Source organism: Erinaceus europaeus, chromosome 10 (genome assembly GCF_950295315.1).
Source record: "Erinaceus europaeus chromosome 10, mEriEur2.1, whole genome shotgun sequence".
NCBI classification, from domain to species: Eukaryota; Metazoa; Chordata; class Mammalia; order Eulipotyphla; family Erinaceidae; genus Erinaceus; species Erinaceus europaeus.
The window spans coordinates 94,691,957-94,707,871 of record NC_080171.1 but is presented as its reverse complement, the minus strand read 5'-3'; the positions used below and the strand labels follow the sequence as shown (position 1 = coordinate 94,707,871).

General features: G+C 41.0%; 1 protein-coding gene across 6 annotated transcripts in view; it reads left to right on the top strand.

The window, feature by feature from the left end:
* The first annotated feature begins 1,391 nt into the window (after positions 1-1,391).
* RC3H2 (ring finger and CCCH-type domains 2) overlaps positions 1,392-15,915 on the top strand; it is a 70,204-nt gene continuing 55,680 nt past the window's right edge. For 2 of the 6 annotated variants that reach the window (XM_007539959.3, XM_060200110.1), the window contains exons 1-2: positions 1,394-1,735; positions 15,188-15,485. In XM_007539959.3, the coding sequence (XP_007540021.1) occupies positions 15,255-15,485 (231 nt within the window). In that variant the 5' untranslated portion in view covers positions 1,394-1,735; positions 15,188-15,254. Of the gene's footprint in view, positions 1,736-1,792; positions 1,928-15,187; positions 15,486-15,915 lie in introns of those variants that run through there. The other 4 variants (XM_060200114.1, XM_060200112.1, XM_060200109.1 and 1 more) reach the window with 4 other exon arrangements.

Genomic DNA, 15,915 nt, shown 5'->3' with positions numbered 1-15,915 from the left:
TCTTAAGACTTTATTTTATTGAGAAAGATAGGAGGAAAGAGAAAAAAAAAAACAGACTTTACTCTGGTACATGTGCTACCAGAGGTTGATATTGGGACCTCATGCTTGAGAGTCCAGTGCTTTATCCATTGCACCACCTCCTGGACTGCTGGACCAAAGATCTTTATGCGGTACAGAAGGTGGGGGTCTGGCTTCTGCAACTGCTTCTCCCGTAGACATTGGCATTGACAGGTCAATGCATATATCCAGCTTGTTTCTATCTTTCCCTAGTTGGTTAGGGTTCTGGGGAGGTGGGGTTCCAGGAATCATTGGTGAGGTTGTCTGCTCAGGGAAGTCAGGATGGTGTATGGTAGCGCCTGCAACTTAGTGGCTGAAAAGCATTAAGATGTAAAGCAGAACAAATTGTTTAGTAGTCAGGAACCTAATGGTAAGATTATAGTAGGTGAAATTTGGGGTCTTCATGATGGAAGAAGCTAGGAAGTCTCTTTTAGGTATATTCCAAGGGGCCCTTGACTTTACTAATTTTTGCCTGAGCCCAACAGCTAACATTCAGGTGGGCTAAAGACATTGTCTAGGAAGATGGTATCAGACTTGGGAATAGGGCTAGAAAGCTGCATCAGGGCAGACAGTAGCTCCTAAATATGGGAAAAATATATAAATACCGATAACTGTAAATCCCATAGAGCCGACCTAGCACACCAAGGCCATTTTCTTAATCTGTATATTTTCATTTCATTATCAGTAACTAATCAACACACAGTATCTGCCATTTAAAGTTATTTTGGTAAGTAAATGAAATATTAGCTAAAATAGTAAAAATGAAATGTAGCACCTGGCACATATTATGTTCATTCCCAGTTATCTAGAAAGCCAATAATCTAAGAAAAAAACTCATAAAACTGAAAAAAAACTGCCTCCAAGTTTTCTATCAGTTTACTCAGAAAGGCATACAACGAATACTTAAGATAGGAGTGCCAGAATTTACATCCTGCTAGCGGCGGAATAGCAGTTTCTGTTTAATAAAAGTAAATATGCTTTCTTACTCTAGCTCTCTCTTGTTTTTTAATAGTGAGACTACTTGGCATCTGTGTGAAGGGGCTGAGGGCTTCTATAAGCATTTTATTAAGGGGGAGTACCTTAGAATCTAATGATGTGCCAGCTAATGCGCAATGGATGCCATGCTTTCAGGAAGGGAATCACACTGGCTCAAACCAGTGTTTAGGAGGTTGGTTTAGGGCGCAGATGAATGTGCAGAGAGTTTCCCATCACCCTTTTCGGTTGCCTTGGCCTCCCAACAGCCCCTCCCACAGTTCTCTGGGGTTCACTAGTCACGTGATGCGGATGGTCGGGCTGGACCAGAAGAAAGCTAATGCGCAGTACAGGTGGAAGGGGCTACTACGCTTCTCTTACACCTCCCCAACTCCCGGTCTGGCGTGATCTCGCGTTATGTGGGGAGTGTCTTCTCGCGAGAGCTAAGTCGGGATCCCTCCAGGTCCGCCTCCGCGGTGAGGAGGAGGAGGAGGTGCAGGAGGAGGAGGCGGAGGGAGGAGGAGGAGGCCCCGTCGCGGCCTCCGCCGCCGCCAACGGGGCTGTCCCTGTAGCTCCCGATGGAGTTTGAGGTCGTGAAGTCGCCGCCGAGCTCTGCCCCGGCGAGACGAGGCGCCTCCGTCGCCGAGCCGCGCCGTCGCGGGGCTCCCGGGAGCGGCCCTTAGCGACCCCGCCCGGGCCCCCTCAGGTAGGGCGGGGGCGGGCACGATGCGGCTCGGGCCCCAGCCCGGGTCCCTGGTCCTGGGGGTCGGGCGGGAGCCGGTCTGCACCCGGGGCCTGTGTGCTCTCCCCGCCGGTGCCCCGAGGGTGGGAACTGAGGGCCGCACCTGACGCCCGCACCGGGTCCCGAGTCCAGGGCCTGAAGCGGTCCCTCGCCCCGGTAGGTCTTTTACTGCTTGGTTTTTATTTTTAACACGGGGCGCCCGGGGCCACCTCCCTTCACCAGCAGCCGAGCGGACGCTTCTAAGCCCCACGGAAACCCTCCAGGCACAGGCCAGCCTCCCTCTCCCGTTCCTAGACCAGCTAGGAACAGGGGCTGTTGGAAAGCAAGTCTTCCTGGGCTTTTCGGCTTTCCGCCCCGGGACTCCCGAGACCCAGGCGGTGGTGGAGGCTGTGCGTGGGCGCCGGGGACCCCCGGGAAACAATGCGGTGGGAGGGCTGGGCTCCCGGAGGGAGACGGCGGGGCAGAGGCTGCACGGGGGATGTGACGGAGCGGCGGCACGAAACGGAGCCTCCTAGGGAATTCTGCTATGGCTTTCTTCTTTGCCTCTTTCATTTTTCCTTCTTGGGGAAGCCTCTTAAGGAGACTCTTCCACCATCTTAGAAGAAGGGTAAAAAAGCATCTTTGTTTCTCAGAGAAAGAACTCTGCTCTTGTCTATCCTTGGCTTTCACGAAGGGAGATGAGGAAAGCTGTCATTTCCATCCTTGGAATCACGGAAGAGTTTAAGACACTGGCAGGTCGAGCCTTGACACCCACATTGTTTCAAGTAATCACTGACACAGATCTCGTTTCGTGGTTCCAAGCTTCGTTGTGTGTTTGTCATCATCATCTCCTCCTCCTCCTTCCCTTGGTTCCTGCTTATAATTCTCTTTTTTTGCCCTTTATAGGCTTTTTTTTTTTTTTTTTTTTTTTTTTTAAATTTCTGCTCACTGTTTTCTGGGATTAAAATGACTTTTTAAGCCCCCCCCCCCCAAAGTGCTTAAGTAATTTTCCCCACATTTTTGTATTGGACTTTTAAGTTCCACTAGGAACTTTTAACTAACTTGACAAAACAAATGTTGCTACACTAAATTTATATGATTTCACCCAAAATCAGACAAACAAATGTTTTAATAGTCTCAGCAATCATCTGTGTTTACATGCACACATTAATTGTTAAGTTGAAACATTAAGAAGAGTTAATGGATTCTCCCATTATTACTTTCTTTTATATAAAAAACCACACTATTTTAGCATTGCATCTCTGTTTTGTTTACTTCCACATTGAGTTCCTTGTGAAATAGAAGCCATTATGTCCTGTCAAAGGCCATTTTAAGGATTACCTTTTTTGTTGACTTGGGAGACTCATGTTTTCTAAATTCTAGAGTTTGGAAAATTGCTAGAAGGACAAAAAAAAAATTCCAGACATGTTTAAGAAAAGCAGATGTTGTTATTCCAACTGGTTTCTATTTTCTTGAGGATTTAATTGCAGTCGTGTTCATTAGTGGAACTTTTGAATTCTAATCTATTACTGTTGTGTTAATCTGACATGTTAGAAGACTTATGTCCTTTGTTCATGTTTTCATTAGTTCACTTTCTGCTTTTGTAGTTTCTAATGTCTTCCAGTTTGAAAATGTTAACAACCAATATATATATATATTTTTGGACGGGGAAATGTTTTACACACTTATTTATGTTAAAAGTAAAACTTTCTTGTAATGTCAAAGAATGCTGAATAAACTTATGAAGTCTTATGAGAAGCACTTGCTTATTGTTTTGGTTGGACTGGGTTGAGTTTCACTTTCTACTGATGGAAATAAGAAGCATGCAGTATAGTCATGCTAGCTGAAAATTTAAAGTAATGCATATTTTGCATCCAGTCTTGTGTAAGTTATATCTCTGTGATCCCTAGGCCCTTCTCGTTTTATGAAAATCTTGAGGGTAGGTGTGATTTTCATCTCAAATTATTTACTAAAAGGCTTATGTATGACTAAATTATTCTGGTATTGTACTGTTCAAGTCTAATTAGATAGCCTCTGTACTTGCATATTGAAATTATATTTTAAATAAATTGACTTAAGTGCAGCCCTAATTCCCCTTTTTTAATATGACTATTAGAAAAATTCTTAATTAGTTGTAGTTAATATTTCTTTACTTTAAAAAATCTTTATTTTCTCTTTTGTTGCCCTTGTTTTTTCATTGTTGTTGTAGTTATTGTTGTTATTGATGTCATCATTGTTGGATAGGACAGAGAGAAATGGAGGGAGGAGGGGAAGACAGACAGGGGGAGAGAAAGACACCTGCAGACCTGTTTCACCGCCTGTGAAGTGACTCCCCTGCAGGTGGGGAGCTGGGGTATGGAACCCGGATCCTTACACAGGTCCTTGCATTTTGTGCCACCTGCGCTTAACCCGCTGCGCCCGACTCCCTGGACAACACTTCTATCGTGTCACAACTCATTCAAGAAGTAATTTATCTGACACATAAAAATACATAAAAAAATAAAAAAGGAGACACATAAAAAGGAGACACATAAAAACCCCAAAACTTCCTGACAAGTTTGCAAAAGTCAGAATTAGCAGAAGACTAAAGACTTTGGTAATATAAAAGATTAAGTTATTTACTGAGTGACCATTATTTGAGGCAGAAAAGAGTAGTTAAATTGTCTCAAAAATAAGTATTTTTTTATTTTATTATTACTATTTTTTTTTTTTTTTTTGCCTCTGGGGTTATTGCTGGGGCTCAGTGCTGGCACTGTGAATCCACTGCTCCTAGAGGTAATTTTTCCCCCATTTTTGTTGCCTTTGTTGCTCTTTTTGTTGTTATTATTGATGCCATTGTTGTTGGATAGGACAGAGAGAAATGGAGAGAGGAGGGGAAGACGGGGAGAAAAAGACACCTGCAGACCTGCTTCACCGCCTGTGAAGTGACCCCCCTGCAGGTGGGGAGTCGGGGGCTCGAACTAGGATCCTTATGCTGGCCCTTATGCTGTGCGCCATATGCACTTAACCCCACTACACTACCGCCCAACCCTCCAAAATAAGTATTTTTAAAGTTCCCTCATCACTAAAGAAGCAAAATCTTGGGGGTCGGGTGGTGTCTTTCTCTACCCTCTTCTGTTTCCCCTCCTCGCTTTCTCTCTGTCCTGTCCAACAACGAATGACATCAATAACAGCAATAATAACCATAACAAGGCTACAATCAGAAGGGCAACAAAAGGGGGGAAAAAGGCCTCCAGGAGCGGTGGATTCATGGTGCAGGCACCGAGCCCAGCAATAACCCTGGAGGAGAAAAAAAAAAAAGAAAAGAAACAAAACCTTTTAAGTTAACTAAAATAGGAAATTATCCCTTTTAAAAATAAATTTTTAATTAAATTTTTTATTTGGTGGGATGGAGGGAAATTGTGAGGGGAGAAGTAGAGATGGAGAGAGAAAGAGAAACACCTGCAGACCTGCACCACTGCTTATGAAGCTTCCCCCCTGCAGGTGGGGTATGGGGGCTTGAACCTTGGTGTGCTCACCTGGGTGCACTACCACCCAACCCCCCCAGAAATTATCCTTTTACTTCCCTACTTAGGAAACATTGAAAGACATATATCTATATGTTTGTTTTTTATTAATTGCCACGGAGGTTATTGTTGGAGTTTGGTGACTATATGACAAATCCACCATTCCTGGTGGTTATTTATTTATTTATTTATTTTTTCCTCCAGGGTTATTGCTGGGCTCGGTGCCTGCACCATGAATCCACCGCTCCTGGAGGTAATTTTTTCCCCCTTTTTGTTGCCCTTGTTGTAGCCTCATTGTGGTTATTATTATTACCATTGTTGAGGTTGTTCGTTGTTGGATAGGACAGAGAGAAATGGAGAGAGGAGGGGAAGACAGAGAAGGGGAGAGAAAGATAGACACCTGCAGACCTGCTTCACCGCCCATGAAGCGACTCCCCTGCAGGTGGGGGGATCCGTGGGCTGGAACCGGGATCCTTATGCTGGTCCTTGCGCTTTGCGTCATGTGCGCTTAACCCACTGCGCCACCGCCTGACCCCTTATTTATTTATTTATTTATTTATTTATTTTTATAGCGCCAGAGAGAAATTGAGAGGGAAGAGAGGACAGAAGGGGAGAGACACCTGCAACTTCCCCACTGCATGTGGGGACCAGCAATGTGAACCTGAGTCCTTGCACATAATGGCTTTTGTACTCTACCTATTGTATTCTACCTGTTGCCTGGCCAGAAAGTCCATATCTTTTTTAAAATTTTATTTATTATCTTTATTTATTAGAGACAACCAGAAATCAAGAGGGAGGGGGTGTGATAGAGAGGGAGAGAGACAGAGAGACACCTGTAGCCCTGCTTCACCACTTATAAAGCTTTCCCCCTGCAGGTGGGGACCTGGGGCTTGAACCCAGCGCCTTGCGCATTGTAATACATGCGCTCAACCAGGGTCGCCACCACCCGGCCCCTAGAAAGTCCATATCTTATACTTAACTACAAAACTGACTTCAACTCATAGTGGGATTTAAGACATAAAACTTGGGGTTCGGGCGGTAGCACAGCGGGGTTAAGCGCACATGGTGCAAAGCGCGAGGACCAGCGTAAGCAACCCCATTCGAGCCCCCGACGCCCCACCCGCAAGGGGTTCGCTTCGCTGGTGGTGAAGCAGGTCGGCAGGTGTCGATATCTTTCTCTCCCTCTCTCTCTCTCCCCTTCTCTCTTGATTTCTCTCTATCATATCTAATAACAACAATAACAACAATAACAACGACAACAAGGGCAACAAAATGGAAAAAAGTGGCCTCCAGGAGCAAGTGGATTCGTAGTCTGCACTGAGCCCCAGCAAATAACCCTGGAGGCAAAAAACAAAAAAATAAAACAAAAAAGAAGTAAAACTTGAGTCCTATCTCTTTCCTGACTTATGTAATAAATAACAATCTTTAAAATCATAATTCGTTTTTCCTACAGATTCTTTTGTTTGAATGCTGAGTTTTAGAACTTGCAAAGATTATTTCCATTGGTTTTGTTTGTTTTATAGGTGAAGATAAAATTTGTATGTCTTATGCTTTAGATATGTTTTAGGTCCCAAACTAGTGATTTTTAATGTTTTTTTGAATTGAGAAGTACTGTTATTGTCTATCACAGTAACTTAAAAGTTTTTTTCACGAGTGAACTATAATGAAAACAATGTTTTAACTAATCTGTATCTTGGTAAAAAATTGTAAAATTTCATTTGTGTGTTTTTTTTTTTTTGTTATTTGTGTTTTTTATTACACAGTAGTGAAAGAGGCATAAACTTTTATTCAGCATTTCAAAATTAAATGTTTGGTCTTGAATTTGCTCCATAATACAGTAAACTTTTTATAGAAAAAATGAAAGTAGTTTGCAATTATACAATTTACTTTTAGTAAAATAGTTTAATTTTGCATCAAAAGAGAGGTATCCAGAGGGGGAGAAATGTTAGGGAAGATGACTATAGGGCTTTGAACCCCACTCAGTTCCATCAGGACCCTGAGAGAGAAAAAAAAAAAAGGACACTCAAAGGTGGTGATAGGTGTATGTGTAACTTAGTAAGGAAGAGAAGGCAGGACCATAGAATAAATGGGTGATAAATAAATAAGTAAATCTAGATAATAGTTATAGAAATAATATTCAACCCATATCTGTGGCTTTCACTGGAGGGAATGGGGACACAGAACTGTGTGGTGGGAACAGTGTGGAATTATACCCCTGTTATGGTTTTGTAAACCAATATTAAATCACTAATAAAATAAAAAGAGTTGTGTATTGAGCAACTTGGGGGAGTAGTGGTTATGCAAAAGACTTTCATGCCTGAGGCTCTGAGGTCCAAGGTTCAGTCTCCAGCACCATCATAAACCAGACTGAGCAGTGCTCTTGTCTTTCTCTGTATGTATCTTTCTCTTGGTTTCTCTCTTACATTAACATTAATAAAATATTAAAAAGGTATCATATTATTATTTTATAAGTTTATATTGATAGCAAAAAATAATAAGTGAACCTTAAGTCCTGATATCTAGTTTGTGAAATTATTATAATTTGAATACTTTGAGTAGTACCTTTATACATTGTTAGACATTTTTTTAAATATTCCCTTTTGTTGCCCTTGTTTTTTTATTGTTGTAGTCGTTGTTGTTATTGATGTGAGACAGAGAGAAATGGAGAGAGGAGGGGAAGACAGAGAGGAAGAGAGATAGACACCTGCAGACCTGTTTCACCGCCAGTGAAGTGACTCCCCTGCAGGTGGGGAGCCAGGGGCTCGAACCGGGGTCCTTCTTCTTCTAGCGTTTGCCCTTCTTCCGTAGCCAGTCAACAGCGTCAGGTTGAACCTGATGTAAAGTTTCAAGACCTCCTTTGAATCTGGAGAGGTGGCAGTCGTTGACTGTGAACCGGGGTCCTTATGCAGGATCACACATTGAGCACACACATTACAGTTGCAAGCACCTGTGTTCAAGCTCCTGGTTTCTACTTGCAAGGAGGAAGCTTCATGATCAGTGAAGGTATCTCTCCCATTACTCCTAATTTTTCTGTCTATCCAAAATAAATTAATAAATAAAATTAAATGTTACTAGCAATTTGTACTTTCATAGACTTAAGTTACTATTGGATGCTATTGTAAATCGAGGCATTTTATACATTAATATATATTCAACTTTCCATGACTTAGACACTTGGTATTATTAAATATTTATTTTTATTTATTTATTTATTTATTATTATTTTTTAAATATTTATTTTTATGAGAGAGATAGATATAGAGAGACCAGAGCACTGCACAGCTCTGGCTCACAGTGTGGTGGCTTGAACTTGAGACCTCAGAGTCTTAGGCATGAGTCTTTTTTTTTTTTTTTTTTTAATACTATTAAAAAATGCTACTAGTGATTTGATAGTGATTTACAAGAACCAAAGTTCTGTGTCCCTCCATCCCCAATGGTAGCCACTATAGTTCTACCAAGATTATAGTTCTGTGTTGACTATAAATGTATATATGTATATATATTTTTCTTTTTTTTTGCTGGAGTACTGCTCAGCTCTGGTTTATGGATTGAACCTGGGACCTGGGAGCCTCAGGCATGAGAGTCATTTTGCATAACCATTATGTTCTCCCCCACTATATATATTTTTTTCTTTTTCTTTTTTCCTAGACGTTATATAAAATATAGTGGCCAGGAGGTGCTAAAGTGCTGGACTTAGTAGCAAGAGGTCATGAGTTTGATGCCCAGTATCACATGTGCCAGACTATAGTTCTGGTCCCCTTTCCTCATCATAAAGAAATAAAAGTATCAAAAGTAAATTATTGTGGTCTATGAATTGGTACAATGGATAAAATACTGGACACTTAAGCAAGAGGTCTTGAGTTTGTTCCTTGACATTGCATGTGCTGGAGAACAATCCTCTGATTATCTCCTCTCTGCTTTTAATGAATAAGTACATCTTAAAAATTTAAATTATGGGGGTTGGGTGGTAGCGGTGCGGTTTTAAGTACACATGGTGCAAAGCACAAGGACCGGAGCAAGGACCCCGGTTCGAGCCCCCAGCTCCCCACCTGCAGGGAAGTCACTTCACTGATGGTGAAGCAGGTCTGCAGGTATTTGTCTTTCTTGCTCCATCTCTGTCTACCCCCACTCCCCATTTCTCTGTCTTATCCAACAACGGTTATAATAATAATAATCACAATAATGATAAAACAATAAGGCAACAAAAGGGAAAACAGTAGCCTCCAGGAGCAGTGGATTCCTGGTGCAGGCACCAAACTCCAGCAATAACCTTGGAGGCAAGAAAATTGAAATCACAATGACTGGAATGTAGCACGATAGATAAAACGGTGAACTCTCAGTCATTACATCCTGAACTCGATTCCTTGTATCACATGTGCAAATGCGATGCTCTGGTTTTCTCCTCTCTCTCGCATAAATAAATAAACATTAAAAATAAGAATAAATTATAAATATAACAGGCTGTGTGGTCCAGGAGATGAAGTGGATAAAGTGTTGGACTCACAAGCATGAAGTCATGAGTTTTATTCCCTGCAGCACATACACGAGTGTGATGCCTGGTTCTTTCTCTTTCCTCCTATCTCTCTCATTAATAAATGTAATATTTAGTAGATAAATAAATAGAATAGGCCTGTCACTTTTGTTAATTACACAGATAATTATTTGTGGGTGGTAGTGGCCCAGTGGTCAGGCTCAGGATTTGAGTTGGTGAGATCCCAAGTAGGAACACAGGTACATGTGCTGGAGTGATGCTGTGGTTACCTTGCTCTCTTTCATTAAGATAAATATCTGCTGAGTGAGAAAGAGGGGGAGAGAGTCCAGACCAGTACTCTGACATAAGTGGTAGAGATAGAATTTGGGATCTCTCATGCTTATAAGTTTATAGAGTTTTACTGCTGTACTACCCAAGCTGCAAGCATATTTTCTAGGTAAACTATTAGAAGGTGACTTAAAGGCATTAGAGGTATGAAAATCCTATTTTGTTAACAATTTTAGCGGAATATTTAAGATTCTGCTTATTAAAGTTGTATTTTGTCTTTATTTTAATTGTGGTATCTAGAATTTATTGATAATGGTTTTGAAGGAAAACATTGAAAATACCAAACCATTCTTTATAACTTAAAAGGAAAATTTAGTTTCTAATTTTTGTGCCACAAAGTTAGAATCCAACATGTAGAAGAAGGAAAACTTGTCATTTACTCCCAAATTCTTTTAAAAAAATTCCTAAAAACTATTTAAAAAAAAGGTGAAAGACAAGTATGAAAGATAGTGTTATTTATTCTGTTCAATTCAAACGGATGCCCCAACCACACTAACTATACTACTACTACTATTATTATTATTTTTGCTATCAGCGTTATCACTAGGATTCTATGCCTGCATGATTTGACCACTTACAGCAGATTTATTTATTTATTTATTTATATATTTTTACCAGTTCTGGCTTATGATAGGGAGTTTGAACCTAGGACCTTGGCGTCTCAGGCATGAGAATCTGTAGGCATAACCATTATGCTATTTCCCCTATCTTCCCAGCAAATTTTGTTTTGTTTTGTTTTGTTTAGACAGAGGGCCAAAGAGAGAGAGAAAGATAAAGAAACAGAAGAAGGTACACCACAGCACTCTTCCACCACTCATGAAACATCCCCTTGCAGGTGCTCGTTTTGTGATTGGTGACTGACTAAAGCCCTGACCTTCATACAGGCCAAAATGTGTGCTTTGCTCTATTCCTTGCCCCTCTGCCCACCACTCACAAAATCATTTCAGGATGTTCTTGGAAAACTAAAGTGTTTTCTTTCTTTTATTTTATTATTATTATTTTATGTTTAATACCAGAGCACAGCTAAGCTCTGGTTTATGGTGGTGGGGATTGAAGGATTTAACCTAGTACTTTGGAGCATTAAGCACGACAGTATCTTTGCATAACCATTATACTATCTACCCAGTTCCTTCTTTCTCTGTTTTTTTTTTCTGTTAGGAAAGAATTATTCATTACCCAGTGAACTGTGATACTTTACAGCACTGATGTTTCCAAACAGGTGACCATTATGAAAAAATAGATGCAGAGATTTTTTTTTTGATAGGTATTTTTTACCTTTTAAATGATCATTTTTTCACATTTCATTCTCAGCCATACCATTATCTTAATCTTTTCAAATTATTGACTAAATTAGGATACTGATTAGTAGATACTAAATAAAATTTATTCTTCTACAGGGGCCTTTTCTTTGTAGATATAATTTGTGCTGCTTACAAAAATGAGCACTAATGGTATTACAGTTTCAGGAAATGAGTGGTGTGTTCCAGCTACTTAGTGCTCATTTTTAAAGTTGGATACCAACAACCTGGTTTTTTGTTAGATTTAAAAAAAAATGTATTATTTTAATTTGATAGGACAGTTAGATTCCTATCAATTCATAAAATATAAAAATAAAATATAAAAAATTACAGAGCAAATATTTAGATGTCAAGAATAAGAAATGTGGGGGTCGGGTGGTGGCACAGTGGGTTAAGCGCATGTGGCGCAAAGCGCAGGGACCGGCGTAAGGATCCCGGTTCGAGCTCCCGGCGCCCCACCTGCAGGGGAGTCGCTTCACAGGCGGTGAAGCAGGTCTGCAGGTGTCTATCTCTCCCCTTCTCTGTCTTCCCCTCCTCTCTCCATTTCTCTCTGTCCTATCCAACAACGAATTGCATCAACAAGGGCAATAATAATAGCCACAACGAAGCTACAACAAGGGCAACAAAAGGGGGGGAAAAAAAAAAGAAATGTAGGGCTAGGTAGATAACATAATGGTAATGTAAAGAGACTCTCATGCCTGAGGTTCCAAATTCCAAGGTTCAGTCCCCCGCACTACCATAAACCAGAGTTGAGCAGCTTTTTCCCTCCCCTCCCTCCCTCCCTCCTCCCTCCCTCCCCTCCCCACTCCTCCCTCCCTCCCTCCCTCCCCTCTTACCAGAGCACTGCTCAGCTCTGGTTTATGGTGGTGTGTGTATGTGTGTGTGTGTGGGGGGATTGATAGTGGGACTTTGGAGCCTCAGGCATGAGCATCTCTGCATAAAGATTATGCTGTCTACCCTCTGCCTCTGAGCAGTTTTCTAGTTAAAAAAAAGTCTTTTTTTGTGCTAAAGTTATATGTATGTATGATTTCCCCCAACTATAATCATATCAAGTTAATACTTTTTCCCTTTTAGAATAATTAAGGGAGGTAGTGCCAGGTGGTGGTGCACCTGGTTGAGTGTAGTGCGCAAGGACCCAAGTTCAAGCCCCGGGTCCCCACCTGTAGGGGGGAAACTTAGCAAGAGGTGAAACGGCTGCAGGTGTGTCTATGACTCTCTCCCTCTCTACCACCCCCCTTCCCTCTCAACATTTTTTTCAAATATTGATTTATTCCCTCTTGTTGCCCTTGTTTTATTGTTATAGTTATTGTTGTTATTGCTGTCTTTGTTGTTGGATAGGATAGAGAGAAATGGAGAGAGGAGGGGAAGACAGAGAAAGGAAAAGAAAGACACCTGCAGACTTGCCGGGGCTCCAGCCAGGATCCTTAAGCCAGTCCTTGTGCTTTGTGCCACGTGCGCTTAACCCACTGTGCTACCGCCCGACTCCCCCTCTCAATTTCTGACTGTCTCTAACCAACAAATAAAGATTTAAAAAAAATTAAAAAGAAAAATTAAGGGAGGCTATTTGATTTTATTAAATATGTCTTGCTCACTAGAAGTTTCATTTCTGTAAATTCTGTATGTTAATATATAAATTTAGTCATTAAATTGTGTTTTTGTTTTTTTTTTGACTCCAGGGTTATTGCTGGGGCTTGTTGCCTGCACTATGAATCCACTGCTCCTGGAGGCCATTTTTTCCCTTTTTGTCCTTGTTGTTTACCTTTGTTGTTATTATTGTTGTTATTGGTGTTGTTGTTGTTGGATAGCACAGAGAGAAATGGAGAGAGGATGGGAAGATAGAGAGGGGGAGAGAAAGATAGACACCTGCAGACCTGCTTCACCGCCCCTGAAGCGACCTGATGCAAGTGGGGACCCGCAGGCTCGGACGGGATCTTTACGCCGGTCCTTGGGCTTTGCGCCACCTGCGCTTAACCCGCTCTGGTACCACCCGACTCCCTAAATTGTGTTTTTTAAAAAAGTATTGTGGGGGGACCGGCATAACGATACCGGTTCGGGCCCCTGGCTCCCCACCTGCAGGGGAGTCGCTTCACAGGCGGTGAAGTAGGTCTGCTGGTATCTATCTTTCTCTCCCCTCTCTCTGTTTTCCCCTCCTCTCTCCATTTCTCTCTGTCCTATTAAACAGCATCGACATCAGTAACAACAACAATAATAACTACAGCAACAGTAAAGAACAAGGGCAACAAAAGGGAAAATAAATAAATATAAAAAATAAATGTTTAAAAGAATGAAATGTGTGGTATGTTGAGGAGAGATAGGATAATGGTTATGCAAAACACTTTCATGCCTGTGGCTTAGTAGTCACAAGTTCAATCCTGTATACCACCATAAGCCAGATCTGTACAGTGCTTTGGTAAAAAATTGAAAAAAAAAAAAAAAAGAAATGTTGGAGTTTGGGAGATAGCACCATCTTGGTAGTACAACACTTGAGGCATCAGAGGTTCTGTGTTCAATCTGTGATTTAAAAAAAAACAATTAAGGGGTCAAGCGGTAGCACAGCCGGTTAAGTGCACTTGGCCCATGATGCAAAGCACAAGGACTGATGTAAAGGTCCTGATTTAGAGTCCCGTGCTCCCTACCTGGCGGCGGTTGCTTCACAAGCAGTGAAGCAGTTCTGCAGGGGTCTTTCTCTCCTCTCTTTCTTCCTCTCCTCTCTCGATTTCTCTGTCCTATCCAACAACACAATGGCAACAGCAAGGGCAACAAAATGGGAAAAACAGCCTCTAGGAGCAGTGGATTCCAAGTGCAGCTATCAAGCCCCAGTGATAACCTTGGAGGCAAAAAAAAAAAAAAATCAATTAAAAATAAATGGTAATTAAAAATTATTTACTTGTTATTCTTTTTTTTTTTTTTCCTATCAGTATTGCTCAGCTATGATGGTGTCAGGAATTGAACCTGGGACTTAATAGCCTCAGGTGTCAGAATCTCTTTGCATAGCAATTATACTATCACCCTCCCCCACCAAAAATGTGTTTTTATGTGGTTATATGATGTAATTTTTATGAAAACTAGGATAACACACACACACACACACACACACACATATATATATGAATTACTGATATAAATATTTTCAGTTGAAATGAACTCTTGTGATTTTTTTCCCCACAAAATTTCAGAAATTTAACTAATTCAGTAAATAGGTTCAAAGTAGAAGATCTCCAAAGTAGGTAAAAATACTCAGGGGCCAGGCTGGATTGCACCTGATTGAGGACACATGTTACAGTGCACAAGGATCTAGGCTCAAGTCCTTAGTCCCTCCCCTACCTGCAGGGGGAAAACTTCAAAAGTGTTGAAGCAGTGCTACAGTTCTCTCTTCTCTCTCTCTCCCACCTCCTCCCTTCGGAGATCTCTTCCTCCTTCTCTTTATTTATTGGATCAAGACAGCCAGAAATCTAGAGGGAGGGGGAGAGATTGAGATGGAGAGACAGAAAGACACCTGTAGACTGCTTCACCTCTCACAAAGCTATCCCTCTGCAGGTGAGGACTGGGGTCTTGAACCCAAGTATTTGCCCATTATAATGTGTGCTAAACCAGGTGCACCACCACCCAACCGTAATGCCACCTCCTCTCTCATTTTCTCTTTGTCTAAAAATAGTATAATAATAATTTGAAAAAATATTCATTCAGAATAATGAGTATGTTTAAAAAATATTCAGGAATGTTTTTGGTTTTGAAGCTGTAATGATTGATTTTGGCAGTAAACTTTTGAAAGGTGACTATTGAATGTGTGACTAGTTCTTCTGTTCATTTCCAGCTTACAAAACACTACACAGCAAAATAATGATCTGTTAGACTGCTAACCCGAGCATCCACCTTCCACAATGCCTGTGCAGGCAGCTCAATGGACAGAATTTCTGTCCTGTCCAATCTGCTATAATGAATTTGATGAGAATGTGCACAAACCCATCAGCTTAGGCTGTTCACACACTGTTTGCAAGACCTGCTTGAATAAACTTCACCGTAAAGCTTGTCCTTTTGACCAAACTGCCATCAACACAGACATTGATGTACTTCCTGTCAACTTTGCACTTCTCCAATTAGTTGGAGCCCAGGTAAGTTTCAAGGTATTAACTATTTTGGTGTCTATAGTTATTATTTTGTTTATTCAGGGTTTGAAAACATGTTTAAAGATATTTGAGACATAAGAAATATTCAGTGTACCTGCTTTTCATTGATGTATTCTGCAGAAGATTTTCTTTAATGTTATAAATCCTTATATAATACTATAAGTTTATTTTTAGTTATTTTGTTTTAATTCTCAATACTATGGTCAAAATGTGTCTTTGTTTAAGGCACACATTTATATAAGTATTGATAGTAGGGAAAAAAATCTAATTAAAGATTTGGTCAAAAATCAGCTAACTGTCCCCACCTGCAGGGGGAAAGCTTTATGAGTGGTGAAGCAGGGCTGCAGGTGTCTCTCTGTCTCTCTCTATCACCGCCTTCCCTCTTGACTTCTGGCTGTCTCTATCCAATAAATAA